Genomic DNA, 18,390 nt, shown 5'->3' on the forward strand with positions numbered 1-18,390 from the left:
TTTTCCTTCCTGAGTAATTTGCTAAATAACATTTGCAAACTGTTCGCTCATTAAAATCTTCAGCCTTAGAACAGGGTGTGGATTCACAAAACAATATTTACTCAACAAGTTCTTGCATCTTATTTGTGAATAAGATCACTAATAGTTCAGCCTCTAAATACTTTAACAGGTACATGATTGAGAATTGGATTTACAGAAGTAGAATTTTGGCTTTTTACTCTTTAAATCAATTTAATCAAGAAAATGTGAAAATATACATTCCAATACACATTCCTCTTTGAACAGCCAATATTTCACAAAAAGCTATAAGGAAATACAGGATATTAATTTAAGAAACAAATAAATAGATGTTATTTAAAAGCCTTAAACACAGGGTGATGTGTAATAACAAAGATCCCATTAAACTCATCTTTAGCATTTATGCTAAATTTCAGGTCACAGAACTCTTCACTTAAAATCATACACTGAAACACAGTACTGAAACAAATCTTTATATTTGACAGACATTAAAGCTATGATGCAGGCTTTATGTATACATTTTTTTAAATGTAATATTAGATTTTATTATGGGATAGTGTTTTTAGTTACACAAAATGCATATTATCAAAATAATTACTAATTTATTCCATGTCAAAAACTCTTGATTTAAACATTGCATGAGCATACTGAACTCCGATTTCCATCCTATGGTTAGTCCACAATAATCTAAAGAGCTATCTCTCTTTAATTACAATTTAAACTTGAAAGGCATTTTTCTTTAAGTGGCAGCAAACAGGAAATGTTTAAACTGTGTCAAAGCCTTTGATGAATCTTTACAACTGCTCATAAAAGATCATCCTGCTTAAAATAATATTGATTTTTCATTTATTTTCCTAGATACTAGAAGATTTACGTTTCATCTGATGAGGATCAAAGCTTCTCCCCCCTCCTGATCACTGGGATTAAATCAGCAATGTCATTTTACATGTTTAAAAACTACACTGCCAAAGCAAGATATAAAAGTGTAGCAGGGCTGATCATAGAGACCTTAGAATAAAAACCCCTCAAGATTCCCCATCTCTTTCCCTCTGCATTTGCTACAGAGCAGCTGTGCCTCACACAGATTCACATGAATGAAAATATCAAGGCGAGAAACCACCCACTTAGTTTATTTTCCATATGACTTTCCCGTAATTATTTTGTAAACTGTTCACACAACAATATATAAAAACATCTGCAAAAACAGGTAATTAATGTGTCAAGCCAAACTAATGCATTTTTTATGGTGTCCATGCTTCGTCAACTGTAATTATAACTCTTTTTAAGCAAATGATGATGTGTTTGTTGCAATGTGCAAGTGGTTATTTTAGATGCTCTGTTTACTATTACTGCAAACAGAATATAAAAACTCTACTGCTACTTTGTTGCACATATAAGCCTTCATATACAAGCACAAGCAGGCTGCTCCCTCATTTTCCAAAGGCCTTGCCTATGTCAAAGAAATAAAAATATCTTAAAATGAAAATTTGCTCTGGAAAGACTGACCAAGCCACCCGCTGATCAACGTAACAGTAGCCAGGACATTAGGACAGCAGCCAATGATTTAAAATTTGTTCTTCAATTTTTATTTCCAAGGACAGCTCAGCTACAATATATCTACAAAAACAGACGTTCCTAACAACATTCAAATGATCTTGAGGGTTTGATAGAGGAAAAATCACAAATATCAGAATAATTGTGCCATTGAGCTCATCTGTGACTTCCCTGCTCATTTTCCCATAGTTGCCTGATTTGAATGAAAAATACAGAGAAGCAGCATTTCCACAGAGTATGTACGTTGCAGTAGCATTGAGGAACTAGTAATATTTTTGTCTTCTACTCACACCTCATAGCATCTTAGAAGAGTACACACTTTAAGAGATTAACTAACTCAATGTTGGAAGTGTAAATTGTTCAGCTCAGTTAACTGTTCATTCAGGCATCAAATCTTCTGTAATCCTATTGTATAGGAAAATTACATTACTTATTAATAGCAAAAGGGCATTGAAAGGGGCCATATAAAATAAATAAACAAAAAAAAATCTGGACAGTAAGGACCATGGAAAAGAAATCTGTCCTTTTCCCTCAAATAATCTGCAGTAATACTAACAGAAAACACCTCATATGCATAGAAGTGCTGTGAAACTTGCTCTGGTCCTTAAGAATTCTCCTCCACAGATCCAGGATGAAGTCATCTGGAAGATGTGTATCTCACTGGATGGTAATAGAGACAGTGCTAGTTGCCATTTGGCACTAACATACACAATATATGTATATATACATAGTATAGATCACCTACCCAGGAATTCTAGATATTCCTTCCTTGCTTTGTGTCTGATCACCTCCAAGTCACACCACACCAGGCATTACAGATTTTCCTCAGGAAGAGTCAATCTGCCAGGCCAACATCAGTGCATTTCCTACCTAACCAGCTGCTTGACCAAGATGTGGTTATTTCCACAGAAAAAGTAAGGCCAAAACATTAGCACTACCTCAATCTCAATCCTCTTGTAACCTCCATATTCCAAATCTTCCTGCTTTTCTCTCAGACTTACTAAAAATATGTGACCTGCCTTTATTAAAAGAAGATATCAGAAGAGATTTGCTCCAGGAAGGAATGTCCTCTCGCAGAAAAGGCTACAAGGAACTTGTGGGAGACTGCCTGTTGTGCTAACCCCAAACTCCATGTTCTTAACAATTTAAACAGTAAAACTTTCTCTAAATACTGAAATCTTCAATGAAACATTTATAATTGCCAAATCTAACAGCTATAATACCATTTTTTATTTTTACAAGTTTCTTTATCTTCTTCACAGTCTTCCTGCACATATCACCCAGCTGGATTGCTGAATTTTTCAAAGAATTGCTCTCTATAAAAATGCAAGGGAGTAAGCCTTAAAAGATTTATTTCTTCTCACAATGAAAAGAGGTTTAGCAGCACCTTCCTTATTAGTGGGTAGCCCAGCTGTTATTTTTGCCTAATTGGTTCAAGAGGACCTCTGTTCTTCTTAGGGCAAACACTTCTTACATCATGTGAAGCAGACTCCTTTGTCCATATTAGCCAAACAAAAGCTCAGGCACATTGTAAGTGACAATGCGACTCATAATTCAGCACAGGTTTGCGACCACTTTGGACACAGTTTTATAACCCCAAAATTTATTTCAGGAAGCAGAAGAGCTGCTGATTTTGGAATGAGTCTCCACCAACTTCCACAGGAAAGCAGGTAACCTTTAATTTTCAAACAATTACTTAAGAGAAATGTGGCAGGCGCTGAGGTAGATGGACACCTCAGCACCAAAGGAATATGCTATAGATTTTGGCAGCAGGTGGCAGTTAGGAATTGTGAAATAAGCCCACTAGCTCACCATCTCTAGTATGCTATATATTCCATTAATGATGAGTTCCTTTGAGGTGGTGGTGAAATTCTGCAGCTGAAAAAAAGACTGTAAATATTAAAAAATAAGACCATGGTTAAGCCTGTTACAGTACATCAGTTCAAAGTGATCATTTTCTCATTTACAAAAAAAAAAAATAAAACATCACACTTTTAAAGAGTCAAAATTTATTATCAGAACTATTCTTTCTTGCTTTTTGAATATTCAGGACAGTACTGCACTCCAGCAACCAAGAAGAAAAGCCGCTTAAAAGTTAAACCTCATATGCAGAAGCACAAATGTGTGACAGCATGTGAACACCAAAGAATTGTTCTTCCAACTTTCCAGTGTGCTCATAACTATTACATCTGTGTTTTAAATAACTTCATTGCATGTTGCTTGAAACACTTAGAGATTTCCACTTTCTGTGCAGTTACCAATTCCACATCCTGAGGCAAACCTAAGGTTACACACTGGTGGTGTAAATCTCTGGGAAGCACCTCTCTGGAAAAAAAGTGGTGGTATATGGGCCAAAGTTAAGATGACATAGAAGAATGGTGCAGGTGAAACATTTTGGAGTAACCAGTAAAGCAGGAGTCAGTAACACTTAAGATAATAAGAAACTTAACTTTCCAGAAACACTGATCAAACATCTGTTTATAGAAAATCTATTATGTTAAATCCACAAGGTGGTGGCAACTTTTCATATGCATGTGTGACTATCTCGAAAAAAAATAAAATTAATTGGCCACACAGCACAAACCATTTCTAAGAGTAAAAGCTTAACTTTCCGTCTGTCTGCTAAAGCTTGTAGTCTTCAACCACAAGGTGTTTCACCAAAGTAAGACATCACAATGTGAGAAATATCCTTGAACACTTTCCTGTAAAACTACATAAGAATAAGACAAAAATACACTATGAGTGTTGCAAGACAGAAAAAGGACAAACAGTAGCATCCCACCACAGATGAGGAAACAGAATGGTGACAGCAGCAGTTCCTCCACCACAAGTAGCACAGGAACAGGAGGATAGTACTTGGACAGTCAGAGCAAGGAAATAAGTTACATGAGCCACCAGCACAGAAGAGAGGAAAAGATTCTCCAAGTTCTCTGCACTCTTTCTTCCTAACTAGAAGGATGAGTTCAAAGTAGAATTAGCAACTATAAACACTCCTTGTTTCAGAGCAGAGGAAACCCAGGTATATAGACATCTACCTCTTTAAGTAAGAACAAGTTACTGCAGTTTGTTTCAAAGTATTACAGAAAAAGAAAAGGGAAAATAAAAAGACAGATGAAAAAAAACTAAGATTCATCAATCATGATAGTCTAATAGCACTTATATCTATGTATTAAACCTAATTCACATGTACAATACTTTTATACAGTACTGTGGGAAATCTTTCCACAAGCGATCACTAAAATCTCTAAAATCTAGGAGCCAGAGACAGGCCCTGGAGAGATGAAACCTATACTAGTCCTTCTAGCTCTGAAGCTAGAGAGGCTATTTTAAGATTCAAGAAGGGAAAAGAGGGAAAGAGGACAGGAAAAGAGAATAGGAAGATAGGAAAAGAGAAAAGGAAGATAGGAAAAGAGAAAAGTCATAGGCAAGAACTGTTTTGGGGAGAGAAGGGGAGTTCAGAGCACTGATTATTACACAGCATCATGCCCTTAACTATATCTACACAGTTTTTCTATTCCAGCTAGAAATTTTTCCCAACTCACCTACACTGCCTGAGGCATTTAATTCTGTAGCCAGAGACTTCAATTTCCGCACCTAAGGACAGAAGCAGCACTGTAACCTAGATCAGTCTGTTCTGCCTACAATGTATGCTGGAAAACTCTGGTTGGAAGAAGGTCTTCTGATGGGAGGAAGAAACTTCACGTAGCAACAGTCTAAAAAAGATTAATGCATTTAGCTGCAGCTAAGTGCTGGCTAACAACAGCTGAGATAAAAGGCTGTGCAGGCAGGAAGAGATGTCTGTCAAAGAGGCTGGGCACAAGCAGCAACCTGGCAAGGAGCTGCTATAAAGACAGACTCAGAAATCTTGGAAAGATCAGATGAACACCAAGCCAACGCAGCTAGTTGTGTCCCCAGAAGAGGGAAGAAAGAACAGATTTAAGGCTCACCTCATCACATATTTATTCATTCTTTAACAGCAACATGCTAAACAACTGCAGTCAGAGTCATCTCTGCATCATGCTCTACATGTTAGCTTACAGGCATTGCTACAATTCACCTTCACGTGTATAGTAAGGCTCCGAGCTACACAGCAGGTGCTAAACCTTAGAACTTTATCAGCCTCTTGGTACAGAGAAGTCTTCCAGTTTAAGTGGAACTTTGCCTCAAGCATGCCTTTACATAGCTGAATCTGGCTGTATAAATACATTAACAAACTTCACCATACTTTACTGGCAGATGTTGTATTTTATCGTTTTGCCACAATGAAGTGTCTAAACCCAGTACACCTGCATATGGAATGATATCACTCAGGGTGATCCATCCAGCATCTATTGCACTGTGATGGATCCTACAGCACTATCTGCTCTGAAGCTCTCTATGGTCTGCAATGGGCTTAGAAGCCAACACATTTCAGTTATGAACAGCTTGTAGCACAAATCAGTATGGGTTTCAGCATCACTGGCAGCACAGTGGGATTGTATCAGATTACTTTTTTTTAAGCAAGTCACAGTATTTCCAACATCCCTTCTTAATCTAGCTGCTTGTCAATAGACAAGTCCTCTCACAAACATCTAATCTTCTAAAACAGCAGCTGTGATTTTAAAGTTCATATCGAGCACTAGGGATAGTAACTTTGTATGGCTGCTTTGAGGATGCTGTAGGACTGTTTGGGTTGAGCTTTCTTATTTCATCAGCAGGAAAAAGAGACAGTTTTCAGCTCCTTTGTAAGGAACTGAGGCAGAAAGTTTTTGTCTTGACTGGTTCCAGCCTCAGTGGAAGCATAAAGCTAAAACAGCAAATAAGGTGATGATACACCATAGGAGCGGAGACATCTGAGATCAGGTGGGGAGAACTACAGTTCTGTCAGTCCCTCTGTCATCAACCTTTCCCTGCAGGGCCCAGCACAACTCTAAGCTTTCCCTGCAGGGCCCAGCACAACTCTAAGCTTTCCCTGCAGACATCAGCTCACACTCCAATGCATCTTCCTCAAAAACAGGCCTGTTGCTTCCTCAAAGACACTGCTCCAATCAGGCACAGCTGTTGGGAAGCTCAGAAACTGCCTAAGAGAGTGTTATTCTTGATGAGAAACACTACTCAGAGGACTTAAAACTGAAAAGAATTTAAAATAGCTACTGTGTTGTAACAGAGGCTGTCTTCATAAGTGCCATTCAATAAACAACCAAAGGTGCTTTTCACTCTAGAAGCCAGAAATGTGCTTGTGGAACAGCCATGGCTGCTCTCCTCCTTTTCATAAAGCATTGTCTTCTCGGCATTCTGTCAAGCACACTCCTGTTTGCATCCCTGGCTCCATCACAATTTCAAATCATAGCCCATCATAATCCCAGTAATTAGACACAAGTTGGTTTGTTTTCAGTATATCCAAAAATATCATCTAGTTGTCCAAAGTATTCCCAGCATTTCATTGTATATGCATTTCTGGGTTACAAGTCAAAGTCATTTTAGCAAGGTTCCAGTAATTTGTGTAATTTTTGTTCCAGCTCTGTTTACTGGATAAACATTAAAATAGCAAAGAGCAGTGCAAAACTAACATTTGCAGCCTGTTTTCAAAGACACCAGCCGCTTATCTAGAAGTTGTAGATATCTAATGCAAAATACAGATACCTAGAAAACAGCTTGCAGCTGCTAAGCGGACTTAAGAGGCACTACACACTTCATGCAACAAGGTCCAGGCTGCTGAGCTGAACTAGCCTTCTAAAACAAATAAATATTCATGTGCTCAGCCACAGCTGCTACACATGTAAAAACAAACACCCCAAATCTCTGACAGAGTAAATGGATCATCCCCCTTCAGATGTTAATGTGTAACATGGAGCCTTGTATGTGACAGACCAGCAAGGAACACATTTGCTTTCTAAACCACATGGATCAGATACTGTACTTCTCCACACTTATTAGACTGGCCATATCGCGAAGCGTTCTTGCTTCATCAAGTGCCTGAAGTTACTGAAACCTGGCAGTAAGCAATAGTGTTAATCCTGTGTTCATCACACAGCTCAGACTGCTCAGATCTATAATGGATAAAACATGAGAACAGCTGGAGTCGGAAAAAGAAAAGCACTTTATACAGACAGGACTCCCTCCTTTACCACAAAAAAAAAATGTCATTCCATAATTTCAGCCTCCTGATCTATTTTTTCCTAACACAAACTATATCCTACACTAAAGTCAACGAAAGCACTACTTCACATACAGCACAGTTAACTCCCAGCCTAGAAGTTGGTGGTTGGCTATCGATCAGTGCATTTTTTCCATCACTAGGCCTGAAGCAATGCATTGACCTCAAAGTGCTCTGACATGCTAATGAAACAAAAGAAAAACTATAATTGTGAGCCAAAGTTTCTATCAATTAATAAACTTATCTTCAAGTATGCTTATAAATGCAGAATATTTGGATTCCAGAAGGTTTCAGTTTCTCAAGAATTATTTAACCATCCTATACAACCCTTACAGACCTTCCCAAAAGCTCCAAAACACTGTACACAATATCCAGAAAACACAAGAGGGGCAGCAGAATCAATATGTATTCAGAGGAAAAACAAATTATGGCAGCCATTCCCTCTCACCGCATGCAAGGAAGCTTGGGTATAAGTGAAGCAGGGAGCTACAATATGTACAGGTAGTCCAATGGACAGTCCAAGGGCTCTGCTGCCAATCCAAGAATGTGTTCTCCTCCTTACCACTGACAAACATGTTTAATATTAAATGCAGAACTAGGCCCAAGATGTATAAAGAGCAGATGCCCAGAGTCCAAGGCATACACCAGCCTCTCAGAGCACAGACAGTGTTCATTCCCCAAGTGACATGCAGATCAGGCCTTTTGGCAGGACTGTGAATAGGATATTAAAAGATTTAGTTCTAAAACTCTGCAAGAGACTAGTAGAGGAAAATACATGTGCACCTTGCACAGTGTAATTAACACTACTGTACTTGTGAGAGCATGCACACACAGCTGAAAACGAAGTCAAGATGTACATTTCTTCGGTGTAAGCATATGCAACACCTGTCTCATCTAGAATCAGCGCCATCAGCTCAGAGAGCTGGAAAATCATCAGGAAAGTAACAAACTCAAGCGTGCTCGGACTGCCTTTATAGAAGCCAGCTACTTCAAGCTAAACAACACAAGTCCACAAACTTGCAGAAATAAACTTAATTACACTTCTTAAGACTGCCTCATCAAAATCGTGCAAGTAGCTCATCTTGTACCAAGAGCAGCTGGCAGAGACACCGTAAAGTTTCAGATACATCTAACCAACTTAAGAGGCACTACCTTTCCAAGGTAATTCTGAAAAAAGACTCAAACACAGAGGATGGATGGTTTCTTTCCCCTCCTCTTACAATGGTTACATATCCTGGTTGCAATTCTTAGGTGTCAATTTCTATTTCCTTGGTGCCACCCGGTGGCAAAAGTATGTATTACCACGTCACATAAAGAGAGGCCACCCACCCTGCAACAGCTGTACACTGAAAGGCAATGTCACTTTATACGAGTGTGTAAGCATATATGAACACTGTGCTTCACTTTCACATATTGCAAAGGCTAATCTACACAAAAATAGCCTAAAAATAATCAACGGGAGATGATCACAGGCATTTTGTAACAATTGCACCATCTTTATCTTCAAAAAAATCATGTTATAATCCATGCAAAATACATAATCACGAGTGTTTAAATAGCCGAAGTAATTAAGTTAGGGCTGTGGGTTTTTTATTGCAGCATACAGTGACTATTCATATATCAACACTAAACAAATCACCCTCAAAGCACCTAGATTAAAAAGCATGATACAGACAGTTACTCGTTGGGTTTTGTTGGGTTTAGTTTTGGTGGATTTTTTTTCTACTGTCCTCATAGATCCTGAGAAGCCATATATTTTTTAGGAAGGCATATGAATCAGGCCTATCATTACAGAGAAGGACATCAATGTTCTCCTTGCCAGCTTGCAGAAGGTCCAAAGAGAAAGGACACAAGATGAGCTAAATCTAGCCTAACCTAGCACAAGCGTCCAGCAGAGGACAAACGTTCATTTCCTTTCCAGCTCCACAGCCGTGCAGTGCAACACAAAGAAAGGAGAAAGAAGAGCTGACTGCTAAGAACTAGCCCATGTACATTTATGTTCTCAAGGGATAAGATTCCAGTTAAAAAGTAACTCACTCCTATTATCCCCTTCCTTGTGCTATACAGATACAACGTCAGAGGCTGCGCAGAAAAAGTTGCAGGTGCTGGCTATCCTTGTCTTCATCCAATACCTTTACCAACAGACACACACACACAGAGGTACCACCACTATTCATTTACTAATAACCCCCACTGTACTATCTGTGGGACATCAGGCAGGCAGGGCAGAATATCATACTTCTTTAAGACTCCTTGATTTTTTTGCTAGCCTGAAAAGCATGGATACCAGCAGGCAAGAGAAAAGGATAAGCAGTTTTCTGAGGTAGCTGGGTGTGTAGCTAGTTAACAGCAAAGCAGCAAAACCCCTTACAGAAAATGTTATCAACTACAATTAAAATGCTCAACCTCCTCTAGTTTAACAAGTTATTATACGTCACTTGAGCGAGTCACCTACAAAACATCCAAGAATGCCCTTTCACAACTTCAAGCTAAACACATTACCATAAGGATTACCTCGGATTCAAAGCCAACATGTTTAATCACTGCCACAAGTCAAGTACCACAGCTCAAATGAGGTACAATAGCCTGACTTGTGTTCATGCCCTAAACAGTTTTGCAAATGTTTAGTAAGGAACGTTTTTTGAAGCTGAAACTCAAACTGTCTGTTTGAAACTGCATCATGGCAGCCTTGCATTGCAGTGAGAAGACAGCAGTGGTTATGACGAAACAGGATACTCTTCAGAAGACCACGACTGAATGGCGCACAGCTTTACAAAGAAGTGTATTAGTAAAGGAAGAACAGCTGGCTGTCCAACAGAAGGATTGCCAGCACATTCAATATCATGAATTAAAAAGCATTTTGATAACATGGGCAATGAAAGACAGGACAGTATTGAAATGACACAATAAGCAGCAAAGCAGTAACTCTACTGACTTCACCAGGACTTGAAAAGAAAGGGGTAGATTTACTTGTGCTAACTTTTGACACTTTAAGCAAAGTCTATGCACATATCTTGGCCCACACCTCTAGTTTTCATCAGTAACGTATCCATTATTATTTTGCCAGGCCCTGTTAAATCAGCTCAGCAGGTAGCTTTCATTTCTAGAACAGCTAAGAAGGTCTGGATCACTGCTGTGTGTCCTACCGAAATGCAGCAAAGGGTTCTGCTTGTATGTGCTTCAGTACATTAGCATTTAAGTTCAGCTCTGGAGCAGTGTAACGTATCCGTGCTGTATACTGTCAGACAAAGACACAATTCTAATCTTACTCATTTGCGAGAGAAAAGCACAATACACAGACCCTGAATTCACTCCACAAAAGAACCATTTTTTTTCCAGTTCTTTATAGTTTTAAGCCATTGTTGGACAAATACAAATATATGAGGTTATCACTCTAGACTCTCAAAGTCTAGGGATAGAAGGCAAAAACTGTTCCCCGACTGACAAGGTGCAAGGAGACTCCACAGAAATTTGCAAGTAGTTGCACCTGATCAGTTAACAACAGTTTTTGCAGACATATATTGATACATCAAAGTCTTTGGGGGAAAAAAATTGTGTTCTCCTCTAGCAGTGCAGGCATGTAAGTATGTATGCACCCTTTAGCTAGAAAAAAAAAGAATTGTTCAGTGGAAGAAAGCAAGAGGCTGTAAGCCAAGAATAGTTCTAATCCTGTTGTGATTGAGAAGTTAACCTGAGTCTGCCTCTCCCCATGCGTAAAATGGGGATAATTAATCCTCACTTAACCATGTAAATTAAATAATGTTTCAACAGTGCTGCAAGTGCCACATATTAATTAATGTCTAGGTAATAAAAAGGAAAGAGGCAGAAGTGGAGCACTTTACTACTTACCTGCAAGTCTAAGGTTGTGCTGCAATTTTAAAAGAGGAGATATTTGGCACTTGGAAGATGAGACCCTAAATTATCATTCAGTCTTAGAGAGAAATATTTCTCTCTCTCTCTTGTATGTACAGCAGCTATTAAGCATAGGAAAGCCAGGCACACATCGTTCTGCATTTCACATCACCTCTTTGCAACACAGCAAGCTGATGTTAACTGAGGAAATGCCATAAACAAATACCCATATTCAAAGATAAAGCAAAAAGAGGTAAGATCCATACCTTGAACGCCTTCCAGAAGCAGATCAACTCCCTTTCTATAAAAGCTGATGGCAGTTTCATAATCTTCTTCTTCCTCCTTCTTCAAGGCCAGTTTAATTAACTCGCCTGCTTTCTCCAAGTAATCTTGTTTGCCAGACTTGGGTTTTAAGCTTCCAGTAAACAGACTATGGCTTTCCCTCTCTTCTTCAGGTTTGCTCCACTCCTGCTCAGGTGCAAGTGTGCTTTGTATTGGGGGTTCAGAACTAAGGCCAACAGCTCTACTGGGAGAACTTTGGTTGGATGCCATTCCATCGTCTAACTCAGCAAGAGAATCTACATCAACTGTGAGAGAGATCAGGTCGCTGTCACTGGATAAGCCTGAAAGCACAGTCAGAAAGATATCCATTAAACCAGATTTCTCATATACCTTAGAAATCTCCAAAATTCTTTATCCCATCCAAAGATTTTAGCTTTCTTCGCGCTTATGTAGCTTCCTGACACTTTTTGCACAGAAATTCCTTGTAAAGCTGTCTTAAAAATTATTACAGTACCTACAGAATTTTTTTTTCCAAGTTAGCTACAAACTCGAAGGAGAATCTGGTCTTCATTTTAATATTGGGAATGAAGAAACCGATATCTAACACCCAAACTTGCAAAGCCTGCACAATGTTGGACTCCAAGAAGTTACAAAACTAGCCTTCTCTCTGTGAGTGCTGTTAGAAAAGTCAATGAGCAGGAGTCAGATTACTACTGCAAGGAATCCCAACACTCTGTTTTAAATCAGAAGGGTGAAGCATCCCCAAAATAGTAAATTAAGAGTTTGAATTATCAGAGTTACTGGCAGCTTATGTAGCATGCAGTACTCAGTCTACCACATATACTCTTCTTTCATTGCTAACACATGGTGAAACAATTACACTTGCCAAAAGCATTTATACTTACTACAATTTGACCTTCAGTAACTAAACCACAGCAACTTAGCAGGGTTATTTTGAAATAAATGGCAACAAAGATATTTCACATGTACACCATTTCACTCTATAAGGATTATCCTCCATGAAAAGCATTCACTCTTAATTATGACTTTCTAATAATTTAAATTCCACAATGTAATGGAAACAACTTCTAGTTCTCACCTCCACATTCCGATTGGCTTGTAAGTGTCACATCATCAAGCCCACTCAAATCCTTTCGAACTGAAAAGGGCAAGAATGACAAAAATGTTTCTGGCATCCTTCTGTACAACAGATTAGATATTCACTTGCCATCAAAATTAAAGGGCATGACCCTACTACAGGTAAAAGTACATAATATGAAACTGCTCTTTGACCAGCTATCAGAGAGATTCATTTGGTAACACATCATTAAAATTGTGCCATTTCTTATTGCCTCTATTGTTAAAAAACAAAATACAGGTGCTTGCTTAGGGGTTAACTAATTCAAATCTCAGCACTCTAACTCACCTAATTTCAATAGCAGCAGCGCTTTAATCCCTATCTTTTACTACTCTGATGATTTACAGCTAAGGAGACTTAAAACAGGAGAGCCTTCAAAGCTGGGACCTACGCATCAAGTGAAAAAAAAAAAAGCCAGTTTTCAGTCTCAAAAATGTCATTCCAGAATAGTACCCTGCATGAGACATATGGAGCGAGCCACAAATTTGGCAGTGCCACCTGGATATCAAGTAGCAGTTTGTTTTATCACCTTGGCACATGTACCCACTGAGGCAATAAACCAGGCAACAAGGTCAAGACATTCAGCTGTTTGTACACACAGAGAAAGTAAATTCTGAGCTAAAACCTGGTATCTGTTTTCTTTAGCATTATCAACAGAGTCAAGAGTTTATCCACATAATCAGGTAAAGTGCGCTGAGTTATCTTCAGAAAGTATGAAGCAAGGACTCAAAGGCAACTAACTCAAACTTTCTTTTTGATTTTGCAACTCCGGTTAGAGGGAGTTAATAATTTATGGAAGAGGAGTAAGAATGCACTGTAGAAATTCTGCTTTTCTAAAAGCTAACTGTTCCTTTAATGTGAGTTAAAGGAGAAAGGAAGGAGAACAGATTACCAGCCACTCTCTTTGTCTGAAAAACAAGGGACAGGGATACTCAGTGATAGAAGATTACTTAAAAGGAGGGGGCAGGGTGCACAGAATACAATGCTCCTGATCTTTTCAGGGGAGGGACACAAAGCACAGTGTCCATGCAAAAAAAAAAAAACCACAAAACTGCCTGCGTAGCCCCAAGTCCTGCAAGAAAGCAAGCAACCTCACAGCAGAACAGTTGGAAGATGACAGAAGATCCATTAATTAGTATATTAGTAACGGACCATTTACCTGCCCAATTCAGGGACAGCAATGTCAAATTTGGGTGCAGAGGACTGATAATTTACAAAACAACACTTAGAGAAGTCAAGTTATTTTGTTCAGCGAAGAGGAATTTCTAGCTAGAGAACATTTAGGTGGAAGCAGAGCTGACTGACAGACAAAGGGTGCATATTTTGACTGGAAAAGCTGCATGTTTGTAAGACGGGTATGCTGGCCACCCATACTAGATGAATTAAGCACATTTACACAGCAGATTTCATACAGACGCAAGTTCCCCTCCCTGCAGTCCAAACAACATTTCATCTTCTCTTGCAGCCCACTTGACCAGAAGCTGTATGAACATAATTATCATGGCACAGAGCCCAAACCAATAATCTTTGCTTAAGAGAAGGTTTAGAACACAGGACTGGCACCACACAACCAGAGTTATGGGGTTACCAATCACCCCGAGGGGCAGGCAGAGTCTGAACTCCATATGCTCATTTCTGGGAAGATAACACGAATGTTGTAAAACAGAAGAGAAAAAAACCAAATATAGATAAAAAAAAGATTAACTTCCTCAGAAATTTCTCTAAAGAATTTGGTGATTGGCATAGGAAAACTTCTGGAGAGGAAGTTGAACATTTGAACATTACCCCATGTTCTCAGAGAAGAAGATAGAGTCACTGTTCATCAGGAATATTTATGAGTATCACAATGCTGAAATTGAACATGAACTCCTGTACTTGTCTCTGCATTGTGCAATTTCATCAGTTATATGAGCAGCAAACACAATTTCCAAAATCTGGTGGAAAGCCTGCATAACCTGGTTTTTTGAAGAGCACACAGATTCCTGTGAAAGCATGAACTGCCAAATTGCTTTTACAAGCAAGACACTTAGTGCTTATTTTGGTAGAAAACCATTTCTACTAACATGATTTTCATCTTCTACCATTAATTTACACACCTTCTGCAGAGTGAACTTTGTCTGAAAGGGACAGATAAAAGTGAGAAAACACAACCCACCCTTGTAGGCAAACACCAGCACCTGTTAAGGAACAGGTTTGATACTTCTCAGTGCAACAGCTTGAAGGAGCAGTCCTCACATGGAGGCCCATGAATGCTCACAAAAACAAATACTGTGAACGAGTTACAGTTAACTATGATAATCAGACCGGGAAAAATTAGTTGCAGGCAGGATGCCCTGAGGAGTGGCAGGGAGAGAACTCTGAGCCGAGTATTGGCACTGCCATCTAGAGGCCTTAAAAACAGATGTTTCCTTCATTTCCTAGACTCCCAACACATCCCAAATTTGGGTTCAAACATAAGAAAATGTGAGCTGGAAGACATATCGGTTTTTAGAAAAAGGTAACTCCACAGAAGTCACATTTGGCATCTAGAAATCCTGTACTTATAGTTGCTGGAAGTATCCCCTAAAAGCACTCTAGCCAATTCAGATGAAGGATATCAAAGAACTTTACTAGATTACAGCATTTTTTTGGTTTTTTTTCTTTTTTTTTATCTCAGATAAAGGAAGTGTTTTCTTCTAAAACTGAGGCCCTAAGGATCCCTTCACATTAAGGATTTTTAGAAGCACTTTTTCCTTTTACAAGGCACAATGTAATTTTGGTGCATTGTCAAAATCCAGAATTGTAGATTTCACAGAAATTTAAAACCAGTTACCAGTATTTATGACAATTACCCTCTGTAATTAAACAGCTCTACACCTTCCCTTCACAGAACTAACTATTGTGAGTGCATTAGTTTATTAACATCACAAAAAGTACTACAAAATACATTGTAAAACTCACTGCAGGTGTAGAATGTATCATCAATAACTAAGGGCTTAGTTATTGACATTGAGAGATCCCAGTTGGCAAGTCACACAACCTCAAGCAAATAAATAAACAAGCCACTATTAGAAAACACAGGCAGTTCCTGTTGCTTAAGCAGAGTTTTAGCAAAGCAAGTTCTATGCCATTAAGAGACCAGAGGGAATTAAGTAGTTAAGGGGGAAAAAAAAGCCTCCCAAATAAACTTTATAAGTGTTTGTGTAATATTGCATGATTACAGATCAGTGTAAAACAGTTCTAAATGAAAATCTGAAGGGTGTAAAGAGAATTTCTTAGAAATCACAAGGACCCAAACATAACTCAGAAATACATCAGCACCTAAAAGATTGCATGGTACTTGGCAGATGATTATAAGCAGGGATGCCTAAGCTAGCTCAGCCTCCAGAAGCAGGCAAGAAGCCATAGTGCAGTATTTATTTGAGCTGACTGACCCTACCTTACAGCTATACTATTTAGGGCCAGTGAAGTGCCACAAATTACTCTATATCTGATATCCAAGCCAGCACATGCATCTCTACAGAGTGGTAAAGAATCAGGATAGTAGGAAAAGGGAAACTCCCTCTACTGGCATGGCACAACCAGAAAACATTAGCAAGCTAAGGGAGGGATTTCCAGTTTTCAGTGGGCCATAACTCACCCTGGCTCTAACACGGAACATCTCAAACTTTCAAGAACAGGGAGTTCTTTCCAGGAAAAGCAAAAATGCTGGCAGTTTTTGAAAGAGACTTAACTTGCATATCTCCCCAAGCCCTGCAGTAGGTTTTAATGTTCTCCACTCCCATATGATCAATCCAGAAGACAGACTTAAACTTCAAATATATATTAACTCTCTTCTGGATTTTGCTAAGCACTAAGAGCACAGTGACACCCAGAGCATGAACAGCTGAATGAGAACCCTTTGAAATAAATGTGGCAGTTCAAATCTTGCGACATATTCTTCGTGCCCCAGACAAATTCAGCCAGTCACCTTTGTATTTACTGATCAATTTCAAAATAGTTTTAAAATTCTTAGCAAATTTTTACAGCTAGAGGCTTGGATCACGATTAGTTGTGAACACTACCACGCTGTTTGCACAACTTTTGGAAGCAGATAGGGTTACATACATTTAAACCAGAGGGGATAGTTCAGTTGGCACTAAAAGTAGGACTTCTTAAGCAACAGAGCACAAGGAGTTTGAGAATACACGAGAAAGACTCCCAGAAAATTTCCTGTAAGAAGCAAACTTCTAGCAGTGTAAACAGAGTTCTGCTGAGCCCAAATTCTCTTTTGTTAATCCCAGCTCCAGCATTTCTGTCACACCAAGCAAACAGAAACTGAGTGCCAATGCTTATACAAATATGGCACTTGGCATTTATGTGCTGCTTTAAAACATATCCCATTATAAGGTTATATGAGAAAAGCAAAAGCAAACCTTCAGAGCTGCAGTCAGACAGGTTGTCCGTCAGAGAGTCAGACGAAGGCTCAACAGGACCAATCAGTTCAGACCCATCGTGCACCTCTCCACCCTGAAAAGAGAGAGGGAAAGGAATTATTTTAGCTGCTGTGATCTATGAAAAGTCTCATTATAGAGACACAATAGTCAAAAATTAAATTTCCCTACCAGTGACTCCTCCATTACTTTAGAGTTAATGCATTTAATTAAACTATATAAGCCTGCAAAATTTAACAAGGGCTTTCGGTTGCCACAGACTGTCCACTATCAAAACAGTTAGCTTACTGCTAACTTCAGAGTCTTGAACCATACAGGCTGCAGCAGGTCTGCCTGCAAACCCTAGAGTCTGAAAGGGAGAGAACAGCTATACTTCTGCTTCTCTTGTGGTATATACATTCTGTGCCTTCAGTGGCACAGCAGGACTAGCTCAGCAGGTCTCTCACGCAGGAGAGTTTGCCCATCAGAGTAATATCCCACCCATGAGCCACTATCTTGAGGACAGTCATAGTCAAGACTGGACAAACAGGCAAGATAAGGCCAGGTCAGCATATAAGGAGGATGTTATTCCCTTCCAAACCTGCAAGGAATCTAAGGTAAGTGAAGTAGAAGCAGGAATAATTAATTGCACTAGAAACCATCTAAATATTAGGGGAAATAAATTCTGCTCTGTATCTCAGGAGCACATTTTCTATGCAACTTTAATAGAAACTGCATCATTTCCAAGGCAGTGTTACAAATGGGCACTGCTCATCTGTCTTGAACTAGCCCAGCGCATTTTCACACTAGCCAGCCCATTTTTCTGATGTCTATAATACATAGATACACACAGTACTTCCTTCAACTTTTTCTAAGACTCCATTGCCAAAGTCTATCCCTCCATAGCTATTCACACAAAAATCTGAAAAAGAACAAAACCACCTATGAGCAGCACTACAGGACACTGGCTGAGCTGGTGACTGATCAAACCCCAAGGCTTTCCCACAAGAAAACATGAT

General features: G+C 39.1%; 1 protein-coding gene across 2 annotated transcripts in view; it reads right to left on the bottom strand.

The window, feature by feature from the left end:
- Positions 1-18,390, bottom strand: part of RPS6KC1 (ribosomal protein S6 kinase C1) — a 94,361-nt gene that overhangs the window by 53,844 nt on the left and 22,127 nt on the right. For both annotated transcript variants that reach the window (XM_069852823.1, XM_069852822.1), the window contains exons 5-7: positions 17,375-17,468; positions 12,942-13,001; positions 11,827-12,183 (exon numbers count right to left, since the gene is read on the bottom strand). In XM_069852823.1, coding sequence (XP_069708924.1) covers positions 11,827-12,183; positions 12,942-13,001; positions 17,375-17,468 — 511 coding nt within the window. The remainder of the gene's footprint in view (positions 1-11,826; positions 12,184-12,941; positions 13,002-17,374; positions 17,469-18,390) is intronic.

This window comes from Phaenicophaeus curvirostris, chromosome 2 (genome assembly GCF_032191515.1).
Source record: "Phaenicophaeus curvirostris isolate KB17595 chromosome 2, BPBGC_Pcur_1.0, whole genome shotgun sequence".
In the NCBI taxonomy this organism is placed as follows: Eukaryota; Metazoa; Chordata; class Aves; order Cuculiformes; family Cuculidae; genus Phaenicophaeus; species Phaenicophaeus curvirostris.